Here is a 12,945-nt window from a genome sequence, read left to right as displayed (position 1 = left end):
TAGCTAAAGTGCTGTTCTTTGAGGAAACAACAATGTAGTAAAATTCATAACTATTTCATAACTATTTCTTATTTTTACTATTATAATTGTTATCTATTCACTATATAGGACTGATGGTATACATTTTTCTGTTGAAGGATGTGATGTCTATTAAACTAATCTGAATTTGTGCCTGCAGGATATTACAGTCAGCAGGTGGGGATAGTCTAACCAACTTGTGTGGCAGAGATTGAGTGGACTGATCACAAAGGTCGGGATTAGTGGCAAACCCCCTGAAACATCCATGTAGTGGAGGGAGTGTCCAGAAATGGATATGAGGAAGGGTGAGCTGGATAGGAGCAGTGGTGGGATTCAGCAGGTTTGCACCACTTCGGCAGAACCGGATGTTAAAATGGTGCTTGTCAACAACCAGTTGTTAAATTATTTGAATCCCACCACCAGAACTGGTTGTTAAATTATTTGAATCCCACCACTGGATAGCAGCAGTGGTGGGATCCAAAAATTTTAGTAACAGGTTCCCATGGTGGTGGGATTCAAACTGTGGCGTAGCACCAATGGGACTGGGTGGGGCACGACGGGGCGTGGCTGGGCATTCTGGGGGTGGGGCATTCCTGGGTGGGGCTGTGGCAAGGACGCAGCCGCTGCGCCGGTCCTTGGGCGGGAAACGAATGCACGCAGGCGCAGGCTGCCACACACGCTGGTGCACCTCCTGCTAGACTGCTTCAAGTTCTGCGTGCTACTGCTGAGAGGAGGGACGTAACTAAGGCAAAAATCATGTGGCAAAATCACCAATTAGTAACCCCCTCTCGGCACACACAAATAATTAGTAACCTACTCTTGGGAAACTATGAGAACCTGCTGGATCCCACCTCTGGATAGCAGTGACGTTTTGGTACTGACCAACATCTTTCTGAACATGGTAACGGCTGCGCAGTGCAACTGATGAGACAGTGTGAAGGTAATGATAAACAAAGCCTGCAGAAGATGCTAGCTCTGTTCTGAGTCAGGTAGGTCTGTCATAAAAGGAACGGATAAGCTGCCTTAGCACAGCCTGGTCATTTAAATATTTACTATATTTAAATATTTATGCAGATCAGTTAAATTAAACTAGTTACGCCCAAACTATTGTGTTGTGTCTTCTTTAGATGGGTGCCTCAGCAATTGGCTATCTGGTACTGCTAGAAAAATAAAACTCTTTGTGCAAAGAAGTTTGGGGAAACTACACTTTTAGACCAGCTGCTGCTATTCTCCAAAATTGGTACACAATGTACAATGTGATATTTCAGTACTAAGAAACCATATTATTCTGTATTAAAGAGGAATTCCAAAAGCAACCAGAAATTAACTGATGCATTCCTTACTGCTTCTATTAATCTACAAGAGGCCAAGAGAATATTTGGGTCAACTTGGCCTTCCAGTGAATGAAACTGCCAATTAAGAACTATTTCACACACAGAGAGACATACACACTGGTCTGGACTGCTGTAATCCCAAAGTGTCTGTGCTCCCTTTTTGTTGTTGATGGAAAGTTAATGTGAGCCTTACCAAATGTTCTTAGAATCTTAATTACCATGTTAGAATCTTAATTACCATATTTTCTAATTATTGCTACCACAAAGCCTAATCCTACCCATTTTACAGCTTTATGTAATTTTATTAAAGCTATGACAAAACGGTTGTATATAAGTATAGGGATGGCCCTGGTTGTCACTGCTACAAGAAAAAGCTAACCCAGCCTAACTTCTTTCCTATTTCTAATAATTCCTTGACTGCTTTAAAAGCTCCATTTAAGTGAGACAGAATAGAAAGCAGCTCTTAAAGAAACACATTCATCCACTACCACTGAATGTTGCAAAGTTAACACATAAACCATAAGTGATAAGAACTTCACTCTCATGTATTTTATGCCATGCAACAAAACACATTAACATGGAATGAGAAATAAGTTTTGTATTTGAGGCGCACTGCAATAAAATCACTGCTAAAAATACTAGGTGTCACAGTTAACATTTTAAGTGCCACGGTGATCTGGGATTTGTCAGTCCCAAAGTTAGTGTATTTCTAACTGTGCCCTCAAAACAGACAATATGTACATACAAAACTAGATTATGAAGTTACTATTCAGGAAATGAACACAATCTACATTAAACAAGTTCCAGGAGGCCTAATAGTAGGATGACTTATGCAAGACGAAATTGGGCTGAATGACTTAAAAAGATTTTTACCAGTTTAGCTTTGGTATCCACATCATGGCAGGTTAGTTATAATATGTCTGTGTGTATGAAGTGCTGTCAAATCACTGCAGACTTATAAAGATCCCATAGGGTTTTCAAGGCATGAGGCATTCAGAGATGATTTGCCAATACCTTCCTCTACACAACGACCCTGAAATTCTTTGGTGGTCTCCAATTCAAATACTAACCCTGGATAGCTTCTGAGATGTGACAAGATCAGAAAGTATTGTCGAAGGCTTTCACGGCCGGAATCACTGGGGTGCTGTGTGGTTTCCAGGCTGTATGGCCGTGTTCTAGCAGCATTCTCTCCTGATGTTCCGCCTGCATCTGTGGCTGGCATCTTCAGAGGATCTTGCTTTCCTTTCCTACTATCAGATCCTCTGAAGATGCCAGCCACAGATGCAGGCGAAACGTCAGGAGAGAATGCTGCTAGAACACGGCCATACAGCCCGGAAACCACACAGCACCCAAAATCAGAAAGGCTGGACCATCCAGATCAGGGCAATAATAATAATACCACCTGGAATTTTAGGTGTTCAAAGCGCTTCACTTTTATTATCTCAGTGAACAATAGTCCTCTACAACAAATCAAGTGTATGGGATTAGTATATTTATCTCAGTGGAAATTGGAGTATGATGGGATGATAATTTTCAGTCTTTGGGAAAGTGTTTAAGAAGTTTGCTCACTTACAGCCTCAGAAGCTTGTTCTGAGGACACTAGGTGAATTTTGGCCGGTGTAATGTTTGTTCCTGGCTCATTTTTCCACCCATTTTGCTACACTTAATGGCATGAGCTACACATGCAATGTGTTGGACTATGGCAAAGGGCGACAAAGAAAGCTTTTTTACCAAAGAAAAATATATATGTTCCTGGCTAAATTCCTCATAGCACAAAACTGGCAATATAAATACGTCCTTCAGTCCTTTGTCCTTCAGTGCAAGAACTAAAGGTAACCATTTCATTAGCAAGTTATAAATGAATTAAACTTTTCCTAAATTAGGGAATGAATAACAAAAGAATATTGAAGGGATTAAACATGTTTTCAAAAGTATTACAATTGTCTGGATTCACTATAGTAATAATTAAAGCTAACAATGTGTCATTCGCAATTTTTTATCAAAAGGACAGCGGACAAATGTGCCCTTCTAAATGAGACTGTGCAATCCTGTGCCAAATAACTAAAATATAATGTGTTAAAGCAAAGCTTAATAACAACATATCAAGACACTGACAAAAGCAAATTTTTTAATTGTCTTTGTTTTCAAACTACCTCTGAGTTATCTTTTCAGAACTTAATTCATTCAATAATCTGTCATCTTGTATCTCCAGAAATTTAATAACTCCAATGGCAAAACTATAAAAATCAAAAGCAACTTAGATTGGAATGCAGTAGGTGGAAGAATATATCTGATGATAGTGACTCTGGAAATTCACACAGCATGGGGAGGGGGAGCAACTCCTTACGAACTTTCCTTTAAAATAATCAGGAAAGATCCACACAGTACTAAAGAAGAACGGTTATCAAGGGAGATAAATTTAAACTTTTAATAAGATCAAAATAGGAAAGATATACTTAACAGGTGAACATGACAGAAAATTTAGCAGAAGCAAGGACCTTCCCCATGGCACCTTAAAGACAAAACAGTATTCAGTATGCCACCAACCATATCACATTAAGGTGATGCTATTTACAGCCATGGGAGAACTTTCCAACACTCATAAACTTAGTTTAAACAATGACTAATGACCAGTAATTCCCCTATCTCTTGAATGATCTCTCCTTCCTCCATTTATCACACTTGACACTTCACTTTACATCTGTGAATAAACTTTAACAGGGGAAAGTGAATAAAAATCATCACAAAGGAACTTCAGGCTATAAATTACAGCAAGCACAAGTGGATTGGTGAGAGAAACAAGGGGGACAAATTTGCTTACGAAGTGACCATAATTTGCATCCCACTTTGCTGAAGTGCTGTCAATGAAATAAGGGAAACTCCTTGAGATGGTGACAGTGCTCAGGGAACTGAACAAAAACTAATAGAAACAGATTCAAGTTTAACCAGATCTACTGTCCTGCTTCCACAGCATTCAGCTCCCTATAGCCAAGTAACCACTGCCATGTGGCTTATTCGCGACTCAGTACCTTGGAAGTAGCTCATTTTCCTATCCAGAATTTTCTCATGTCACTTCTGATCAAGGGGGACAGTTTCATGGGATCGTAACAATTTTCTGCTGTCAGACCAAACAGTTTAGTGTGTGTCACGCTACAGGAACTTGCTGACCAATTTAAGGTCATTTTACAGGAAAGGCAAACATATTACTATTCACTGGAACAGCCACTGTTTAGTTTCACTGTAATTATTATTTGTATGGAAAAAGAGTGGTTTTTTAAATGCAGCTCCTGCCAAATCTATAATCCACTTTGTCTATTGTTTGAAGGTTGCCAGTTGCTCTAACTTGTTGAAGGAAGTTGAGCAAAGGGAGGACCCCTCTGGCTGGATGAAGGAAGGTGTACTAAAAACTGTTTCAGACCAGGAAATTATCCACTTAAAAGCTGCATCATGAACTCAAAAGGGCTTACTTCCATGCATAATTAACTCAGGCAGCAGATAACTGTGTAACTATATATTTGTACTCAAAATAAAAGAAGTTTTAGCAACTGTAGACAACTGTAGACAAACTTGAATCAGTACTTGGAATACTGATTTAAATGGTATTTCATCCCAAGAAAACTAGAGTGAATCATTCAGTATTGAAGTAAACCCCATTGAAATCAATTCCATGGAGATTTCTTTCCACGTAAATATTAAGAACAATGGGCAGTGATCCTTTCATAAAGGTAAAAATTTGCTACTGCGTGAGAAAATCAATAAATACACACATTAAGAAAATGTCCTAACTTTCTTGTCAATACCTGTGATCCCGCATTTTAAACTTTCTACTTCAAAAGAAATCCAGAAGAAACTACTCACATTCCATGGTAAGAAGTTGTTTCCTGCCGTTTCTTTATGATCAGTTTTAATTACAGCCCTCAGATACATCAAACAAGTACTAATGGCCCCCTTGTTGAGGACTAGGATGGATAATGGAAACAGAGAACCGGTGGGAGAACCCATTACACAGAAGACTCAGCACACCAGGATTCATAAAGTGACTGAGCCTAAAATCCTAGGCTTACATTCTCAAGTGCGTGCGATTAGGCCACGAAAATATTAAATTCTTCAGCATGTTGTGTTTAAGATCTAGAAGTAGCCTAACCAGCGCAGAAGCATCTCTGGTCGCTGCCACAGAAGTCCTCAGGTACTACTACGCCTGTTTTTCTTTCTCAAAGTTGTGGGCGCAAAACATGCACGCCCTTCCATAAATTCAAGGCTATCACCTAGCGGGGGGGGGGGGGGGGAGGATTCAGATGTACCACCAACATATTGAAAAGAAGCAGAAAGAAATTGACCGGGGAAGGGTGAGAAGGAGGAGAGAGCAGAAACGGTCAAGGAGTAGAGAATTTAAAGCATCTTCGGGGACTGTGAAGTCACTCACACTTCTGGACAAGCACAGAGCAGGGATCCAGTTAAAAGTAAGCACTTTGGCGTCTCCTCGTTAGCGTGAGAGCTTAAGCACATGCTTGGTAGGAATCAAGAGTGTCTGGATCCTGCCCGAAATGGGGGGGGGGGGGGGGAAATCACAGCATGCAATCCTCTCTTTTTCTGGAGAACAAGAACAACAAAGGAAATCACAGCATGCAATCCTCTCTTTTTCTGGAGAACAAGAACAACAAAAGGGGGGGGGGGAGGGGGACAGCAGCGATTACCTGACGAGAGACATACTAATCCAAAGAGATAGAAGTGAGCAAACTCCGCGATCATTGTCTCCAGGTGGAGCCTGTCGATAGTCTCATGCCAAAAGGGAGGGCTGGTGGAGGAGGGGGAGGACTTTCTCCAAAAAGCCTCCAACGCTTCCCCAATTTGTAAATCCACAAGAAGCTGAATGATCAGCGGCGGCTCCGAAATCCTCCAGCAGTCGGACGGATGGGAGAGGGTCGCCTTCGCTCTTTGCCGACAGCCCTATTGTCAGGACCGGGGAGATCCAGGCTCGGTTTTCCTTTTGCCCCGGGGATCCCAAAGGGCGCTCTCCGGCCCCGGCGCGGGACCATCCGACGGAGAGCCAGAAACAAAAGCGGCCCGCTCGGCCCGGCTCCTCCAGAAAGGGGCGAAGTGGAGCAAGTGCTACGGCTGATGCCGCGGCGCGCGGAGAACTCAGGCGGAGAGAGGCGCAGACGGACCGGCAGCGGTGTTTGCTGCTGCTCCAGGCGAGGGCTTGCTCGTACTGCTGCTGGCCGAGCGCAAGGCAGAAAGAAGCGGCTGGGCGGGAGGAGGAGCAGCCCCGGGTCCCATCACTTGGGGCCAAGAGCGGAGACCGCGACCAGAGGCGGCTCGGCGCCGCACGCACGGCAGCCCCGGCAGCTCCGCACAGCGGCCAACATCTGCCCTGGGTTCCTTTTCTTCCCCAGCCAGGGATGGACAAAAGAGGAGGGCGATGCGGGAGTGCGTGCAAAACTTCCGAGGGCCTCCGCCTCCAGCCAGCCCCTGGTGGAGAGAGAGCGAAGCTCTCCGCCGCCTTCGGGAAGGGCTGCGAAGTGGAAACCTCCCTCTTTTCAGAAGCTCCAGCAGCCTCTGAAGTTTTGGGCGTCACGTTGGCAGGCAAGAGCGCGCCTTCTGCCCCCGGTTGCTGCTGCAGGTCTGATGCCGCTTTGGGACACCTTAAAGGAGGCGCGTCTCCCCGATGGTTTAGAAAACCCGTCCTCGACAAATGCAGAATTCCTCAGGAGGGGGGGAAAAAAAAAACTAACTTGAAAAATGTCTGCAATTACACCGTGTCCGTGAAGGGTTAAAACTCCCCATAAACAATAACGCGCCATGGTTTGGGATACCACTGAAGACGGAGCAAACCATTTTGCTCAAACGTTCACTTCCCCGGGAATGCAAATGGAACTTTCCAGCGTAGGACTTCAAAAAATCCTCCCGAGTCACACAGTTTAACCCTTTCGCTCCTCCATAACTGAGAGGAGGCTCCGCCAGTGATATTGATTATTAAGCATGGGAGCAACGAAACGGAAGAGGAGGGAGTTTCTGTCTCACACGCACCAGAGAAGGGAGATTTGGTTGGCTTTCAAGTTTATTTAGTACATAGACTTCATTCTAAATAGTGCAGCCAGAAGAGCGACACCTAGTTTGCGGTGAAGCCTCGCAGTTTTCCTTGTACTTACTGAGCTTTGCTATCTAAAAATTTCTGTCCTACAAATCCATCAATCTATACCTGTAATATTGTCTCTTTATAAACAGTCCTTACAACTACCCATAAGGGCGGCTGGTATTAGCATTATTGCTCGTTTCAGAGGGTAGCCGTGTTGGTCGATGGCAAGTTAGATTCAAGTCCAGTAGCACATTCGAGGGAAGATTTTCAAGGTATAAGTTTTCGAGAGTCCCTGAAGCAGGTTTGACTCTCAAAAGCTTACATCCAGAAAATGTTGTTTGTCTCTAAGGTGCTGCTAGATCTATATAAATTGGCGGAGAGAGGAAATATCCCCTTCAGCACCACTTTCTTTTACACCCCTCAATGAAAATCAACCGATTTTGTACTAGGAGGATATGCATTCAAAAGATTCTGGGAAGTGGGATCCAGTGAAATTCTGGGAAGTGGGATCCAGTTCTGGTGCATGTCAGCACCCAGGTTGCTTTCACAGGGATATTTTGTTCTGATTTTCCATCATCCTGTAATAATCCAGATTTTCCCCCTGCTTTACTCTGATATTTCTCAAAGGTAGCATGATTTGATTTGTTTGGAAAGATCACATTTATAGCATACTTGCATGCTATGTAGAGGAAAAGGTGTGGATGTTTTTGGTCCTACCCACAGCAGCAACATTGTCTTGTATCTGTTCAATAACTGAAGCAAAAGCTATGAATTCAAAGGAACTAATCAAGACAATTGACTGTTACAAGGTAAGAGTGCTATAGCACCAAAACAATTATGGGGGGATAAAGCCTGCTGGAGTCACTGAAGGTAATCGTGCAAGGAATGGTGGCTGATGGAGGAATCTGTGAACAAAACTACCATGTAGATATTCCACTAACAATGCAAGTGCATCTGCATCGGCAGCAACAATGGCAGTTGAACAGAATCATAATTCTATGTGTACAACTCTAGTTCAATCATATCTGCATGCAGAACACATTCAAAGTTCTATGTTTTCCAACCTTACCTGTGGGTTGATACCATACTGAAAAGGACATCAGCAGTATTCAGTAGCTGAATGCACTTCATTGTGTTACATCTAGATCCCATTGTGCTTACTTGGATGTAAATCCACTGAGTTCAAAGGAGCTTGCTGGGACAGCAACCTTAGATGACAGGCACAAAGCCAAGGACATGCCCTTACATCACCAGCTTCCTTTCTCTGCCACTCTGAAAACATGTCTAATTGTTCCAAGCATTATATAATTTAGCATTATTTTAATAATCCTTACAGCCCAACATTAAGTATTCTTGCTAGAAATAAAATCTAATCAAATGTTGGACAGCTTGTTTTTGACAGCAGGCAGTTGTCCTGAAAATGTGTGATCAATCAGTAGTATTGTAGAAGACGGAGCCAGAAAACAAAGTAGATGTGATGTTATCGGATCCTGATTTTGAAACAAGTAAATGCTACTATGCACACTGTCTTTAATATTATTTTGATTGTAAATTTGACCATTGCCAGGAGAGGGTTAACATGAATGATTATTAGACATGAGTATTTTTAAGAAGCTATTTGCACTATGTTCCTGATTCATAATTGAACTCAAAAATTTCATCTCTTTCTTAGAAAGCTGTTTATAATATGAAATATCATTCTTATTCTTTGCATGGCATTCAGAATTAAGTTCCAGGGAGAACTGTCCATTAAGGCACCCAGGGAAGTATTGGGGGACAGAACCTTACCTAGGTGGCCCCAGACAAGATAAGACTCTTCTTACTCTGCCCTGTGCAAGGTAAGATATTCCTCATCTCACTTGGTGAGGAATTTGAGATGAGCCTTGCAACACCCCATGACAGAAGAGATGTGTACTGTGTGAAACAAGAGATCCCTCACTCTACCTGGGACTGCTCAACAGCAGCCTCCACTACAGTCCTTCTTCCTTTGGAGTCAAACAAGACTGCTTTTGCTAGCCCTTTCTAGGCCATTTTGCCTTCTGCTGAATTCAGTAAACAAAGGAGAGAATGAAAAAATTGTAAAGTGTAAGATTGCAGCAGTACTTTTTATATAATTTCTTATACTGAATATGTTCCAACCAGATGAGCCTGTCCAACGGTACAGTGTATGTCCTGGCATCTGTTTTCTCAATATTAGCTGCCTAGGTACTATTGTAGGGTGGCATCTCACATCTACCTGTAAGCCCCTCTCTACACTATTTCCTCCCTCCTGAAACCCCAAACTCTCTCCCCTTTTCCTGCCTCATTCTCTCCTTAGCCATTCACTAACCTACCTTTTATATACCACCTATCTTCAGCTGTATTCATTATTTATTTACTTCATGTTTATACCATTGTTCTCCACAGTGGGGACCAAAGTATTAGTTGCCTTACCTCCTTTTTAGCGGCTCAACAACCCAGTGAGGTAGGTTAGACTGAAAGTATGTGACTGGTACAAAATCACCTAGTGTGTAGCAAGATGGAGATCTGAACTTGTGCCTCCTAGACCCGTGGTGGCGAACCTTTGGCACTCCAGATGTTATGGGATCACTATCAATTCTTCCATCATGGCCCCTTGGCCAGCATGACTGCTGGCCGTAAGGGGCTGATGGGAATTGTAGTCCATAACATCTGGAGTGCCAAAGGTTCGCCACCACTGTCCTAGACCCTACTCTGAAGCTCTAACTGCTACACCACCTTGACTTTCATAAGGTGGCTGCTGTCAGAGGTGTAGCTGAGCTATACTGTGCCCTGTGTGCACTCTGGGTTTTCTTTCTCCCTCCCCCCCCACCCCCGCCCCCTCTCCCACACCACCACCCCCACATTTATCTTAGTTCAGTGTGAAAGTGCAGTCTGGAAAAAGGGGCCTGTTCACTTGAGGATAAAAACAGCCTGGTGGGAACTACACTTCCCAGGAGACCTTGGGGCTTGCAAGGTCTCCTGGGAAGTGTAGTTCCCATCAGCCTCAAGTGAACAGGCCACTTTTCCAGCCTGCACTTTCAGGCTGAACTAAGGTAAGTGTGTGGGGGGGGGGAAGCCATGGGGGTGATTTTCTGCCCCACCCCCAGCGTGCGCCTGGTGCAATGCACACGCGCGCGTCCCCTGGTCACTCCGCCACTGGCTGCTGTTGAACAGTAGCAAACAGCCATGCAAGTCGAGTGGTATCAAGTCACCCAGAGGTTGCTGTAAGATTTTCAGAATTACAACTGAACTCTAGATGATAGAGGTCTGTCTCCTTAGAGAAATTGAGTCCTTTGGAGAGTTGATTTTATGGCATTATATTTGGCTGAGGCTTCTCCTCTCCCTAAATCCTGCCCTCTTCAGACTCATACCACAAAACGTCCACAAATTTCTCCACATGCTGGTATTCTAATCAGAACCAACCCCAATGAGTCTATCTTCAAAAGTCAAAATAAGCCTAGAAAGGACCCTGTCTTCTTCCCCTGCCTTTTACTCGCAGAAACTCAGCCTGGAATACTGTGGTTGCCCAGTAACAGTCACTGAGGGAATCTGTTGCTTAATGCGACAAGTGCTCTTTTTATTCTTACCTTTGTTTTTAAACATTGTTTTAAACATTTCAATTTTGTTTTTGGATTAACATTTTTTTTGCTAATCTGGAACCATTTCCAGGTTTGTAGAAAGATCTGTCTTACCTGTTCATAGCTCAAGTCACTAGATTTAAATATCCTCAGATTTGACTGGCAGTGCTATTATTATATAGATTAGTAATCTGCTCACAAACCATATTGGTACTCCATGATTTCAAAATCTTAAAGGAGTATCATAAATATAAAATGTATGTATGTAGACCCATGTTTGTCCTGAATGCCTTAAAGAAAGAATGGGATACAATGAACTAAATAAATCAATATTTGAAGGTTAAATGCTCAGAACTTTCAAAAACAAGCTCTGATGTTTATGGTTTTCAAGGCAAAAGACATTCTAAAGTGGTTTGCCATTGTCTGTCTCCCTGTGGGCTGAGAGAATTCTGAGAGAACTGTGACTGGCCCATGGTTAGCCAGTAGGTTTCACGTGAAGGAGTCTGCTACTCTTAATCACTACACTATGCTAGCTAACGCTAGGTTCCCTTTATATTCCTGATTGTAATATAACATAGGGCTGTAGTCAAGTCTCTTTTTACTTCTAGCTCTTTAAACCTTTAACTTTTAAACCTCTGCCACCTTACTAAAACCTTACTTGTAAAGAAACTTCCTTATAGAATAACCAAATTTTATTTGGCAAACATACATAATGACAATAGTTTGGGAGTGAAACTTAAGATAAGGATAAAATATAGCAGTTAGCTAATAAATATACCAGACTGACATGCAGAAACATTCAGATATCTCCAGACTGATAGTATTTCCCACACCCTGACCTAGACACTTCCTTCCAACTCTTCACACTCACATTGCTAAATCCCTTCAAACCTCAACCAATCACATTCTGCATATAAAGCACTATGATTCCCATACTCTCACAGGTTTATTTCCTCAGTCACTCAAACCTCCTCCCATCAATATGGCTTCAAATGTGGATCTTTAAATCCAGAGGCTGGAGCCAAGGAGGGCATACAAGACAGAACTTTCTACAAACCTAAGAAAAGCTGCATGTTTGCATAAAAATCTGAAATCTTAAAAAAACAACAGGGAAATTAAAAAATAGAAATTGCACTTTTACTGTCAGGAACAAATGTCCACAAATCTCAGTGGTCATTGTTAGGCAATCACAACAGTGTGGCTAGGCTTCAAGCCCTTGTTTCTGTCAGTAAATGGTGGGCGGGGGGGCTGGACTCAGAGTTTGAGTTCTATTGGCCCCTGAACATGTTGTCCTCATCATTCTGTTTTCCCAGCCATAATATTTACAAAGACCAAAAGGCCTCAACGAAGGAGGGAGGGAGGGAGAACAGCAGTTCTCTGCAGCTTGTCTCCAAAAATGATTGTCTAGGAGTGCTCTGCTATGGAAGTACACTGGGTTATCTGGGGCAGTCATACACACTCAGTATGACCTACCTCACAGCTTGTAATTCAATGTATTTGACAGATGATCACGATTCAGTTGACAATAGTTTCAGGTGGATAGCCATGTTAGTCTGTAGTAGTAGTAGAAACAACATTCAAATCCAGCAGTGCCCTGAAGGCCAACATAGTTTTCCAGGGAATATGCTTTTGTGAGTCAAAGCTCACTCTGTCAATCCCTCAGTTGTGTAGAATTTGCCATTTATTTTACATTTTAAACCGTATATTGTGTTTCTTTCTGTAACTGAAATTAAAAAAAGTCCAATTTAAACCAAAATTTGACATACATCTGAACTTTGAATTTCTATTTTTTTTTAAATCCTTCTCATTTTGAATTGTATTTGCCACCCATGGAGCATATGACTCAAATATAAAACCATTAAAAGCAGTTCACCTACCTGCCTACGCATACCTGGTTTCTGACTCACCCAGAGGCAGTTATTAAAACATTACTACAATT

General features: G+C 42.5%; 1 protein-coding gene across 10 annotated transcripts in view; it reads right to left on the bottom strand.

Moving 5' to 3' along the window:
* The window catches only part of ROBO1 (roundabout guidance receptor 1), a 669,323-nt gene that overhangs the window by 287,938 nt on the left and 368,440 nt on the right, over positions 1 to 12,945 (bottom strand). Inside the window, exon 1 of one of the 10 annotated variants that reach the window (XM_048495381.1) lies at positions 6,047 to 6,867. The exons of the other annotated variants lie outside the window; for them this stretch is intronic. Within the exon in view, the coding sequence (XP_048351338.1) occupies positions 6,047 to 6,101 (55 nt within the window). The 5' untranslated portion in view covers positions 6,102 to 6,867. Of the gene's footprint in view, positions 1 to 6,046; positions 6,868 to 12,945 lie in introns of those variants that run through there. 10 annotated transcript variants of the gene reach the window in all.

This window comes from Sphaerodactylus townsendi, linkage group LG04 (assembly GCF_021028975.2).
Source record: "Sphaerodactylus townsendi isolate TG3544 linkage group LG04, MPM_Stown_v2.3, whole genome shotgun sequence".
In the NCBI taxonomy this organism is placed as follows: domain Eukaryota; kingdom Metazoa; phylum Chordata; class Lepidosauria; order Squamata; family Sphaerodactylidae; genus Sphaerodactylus; species Sphaerodactylus townsendi.
Note: the sequence above shows the minus strand (reverse complement) of the source record. Positions and strands in the feature narration are given on the sequence as shown.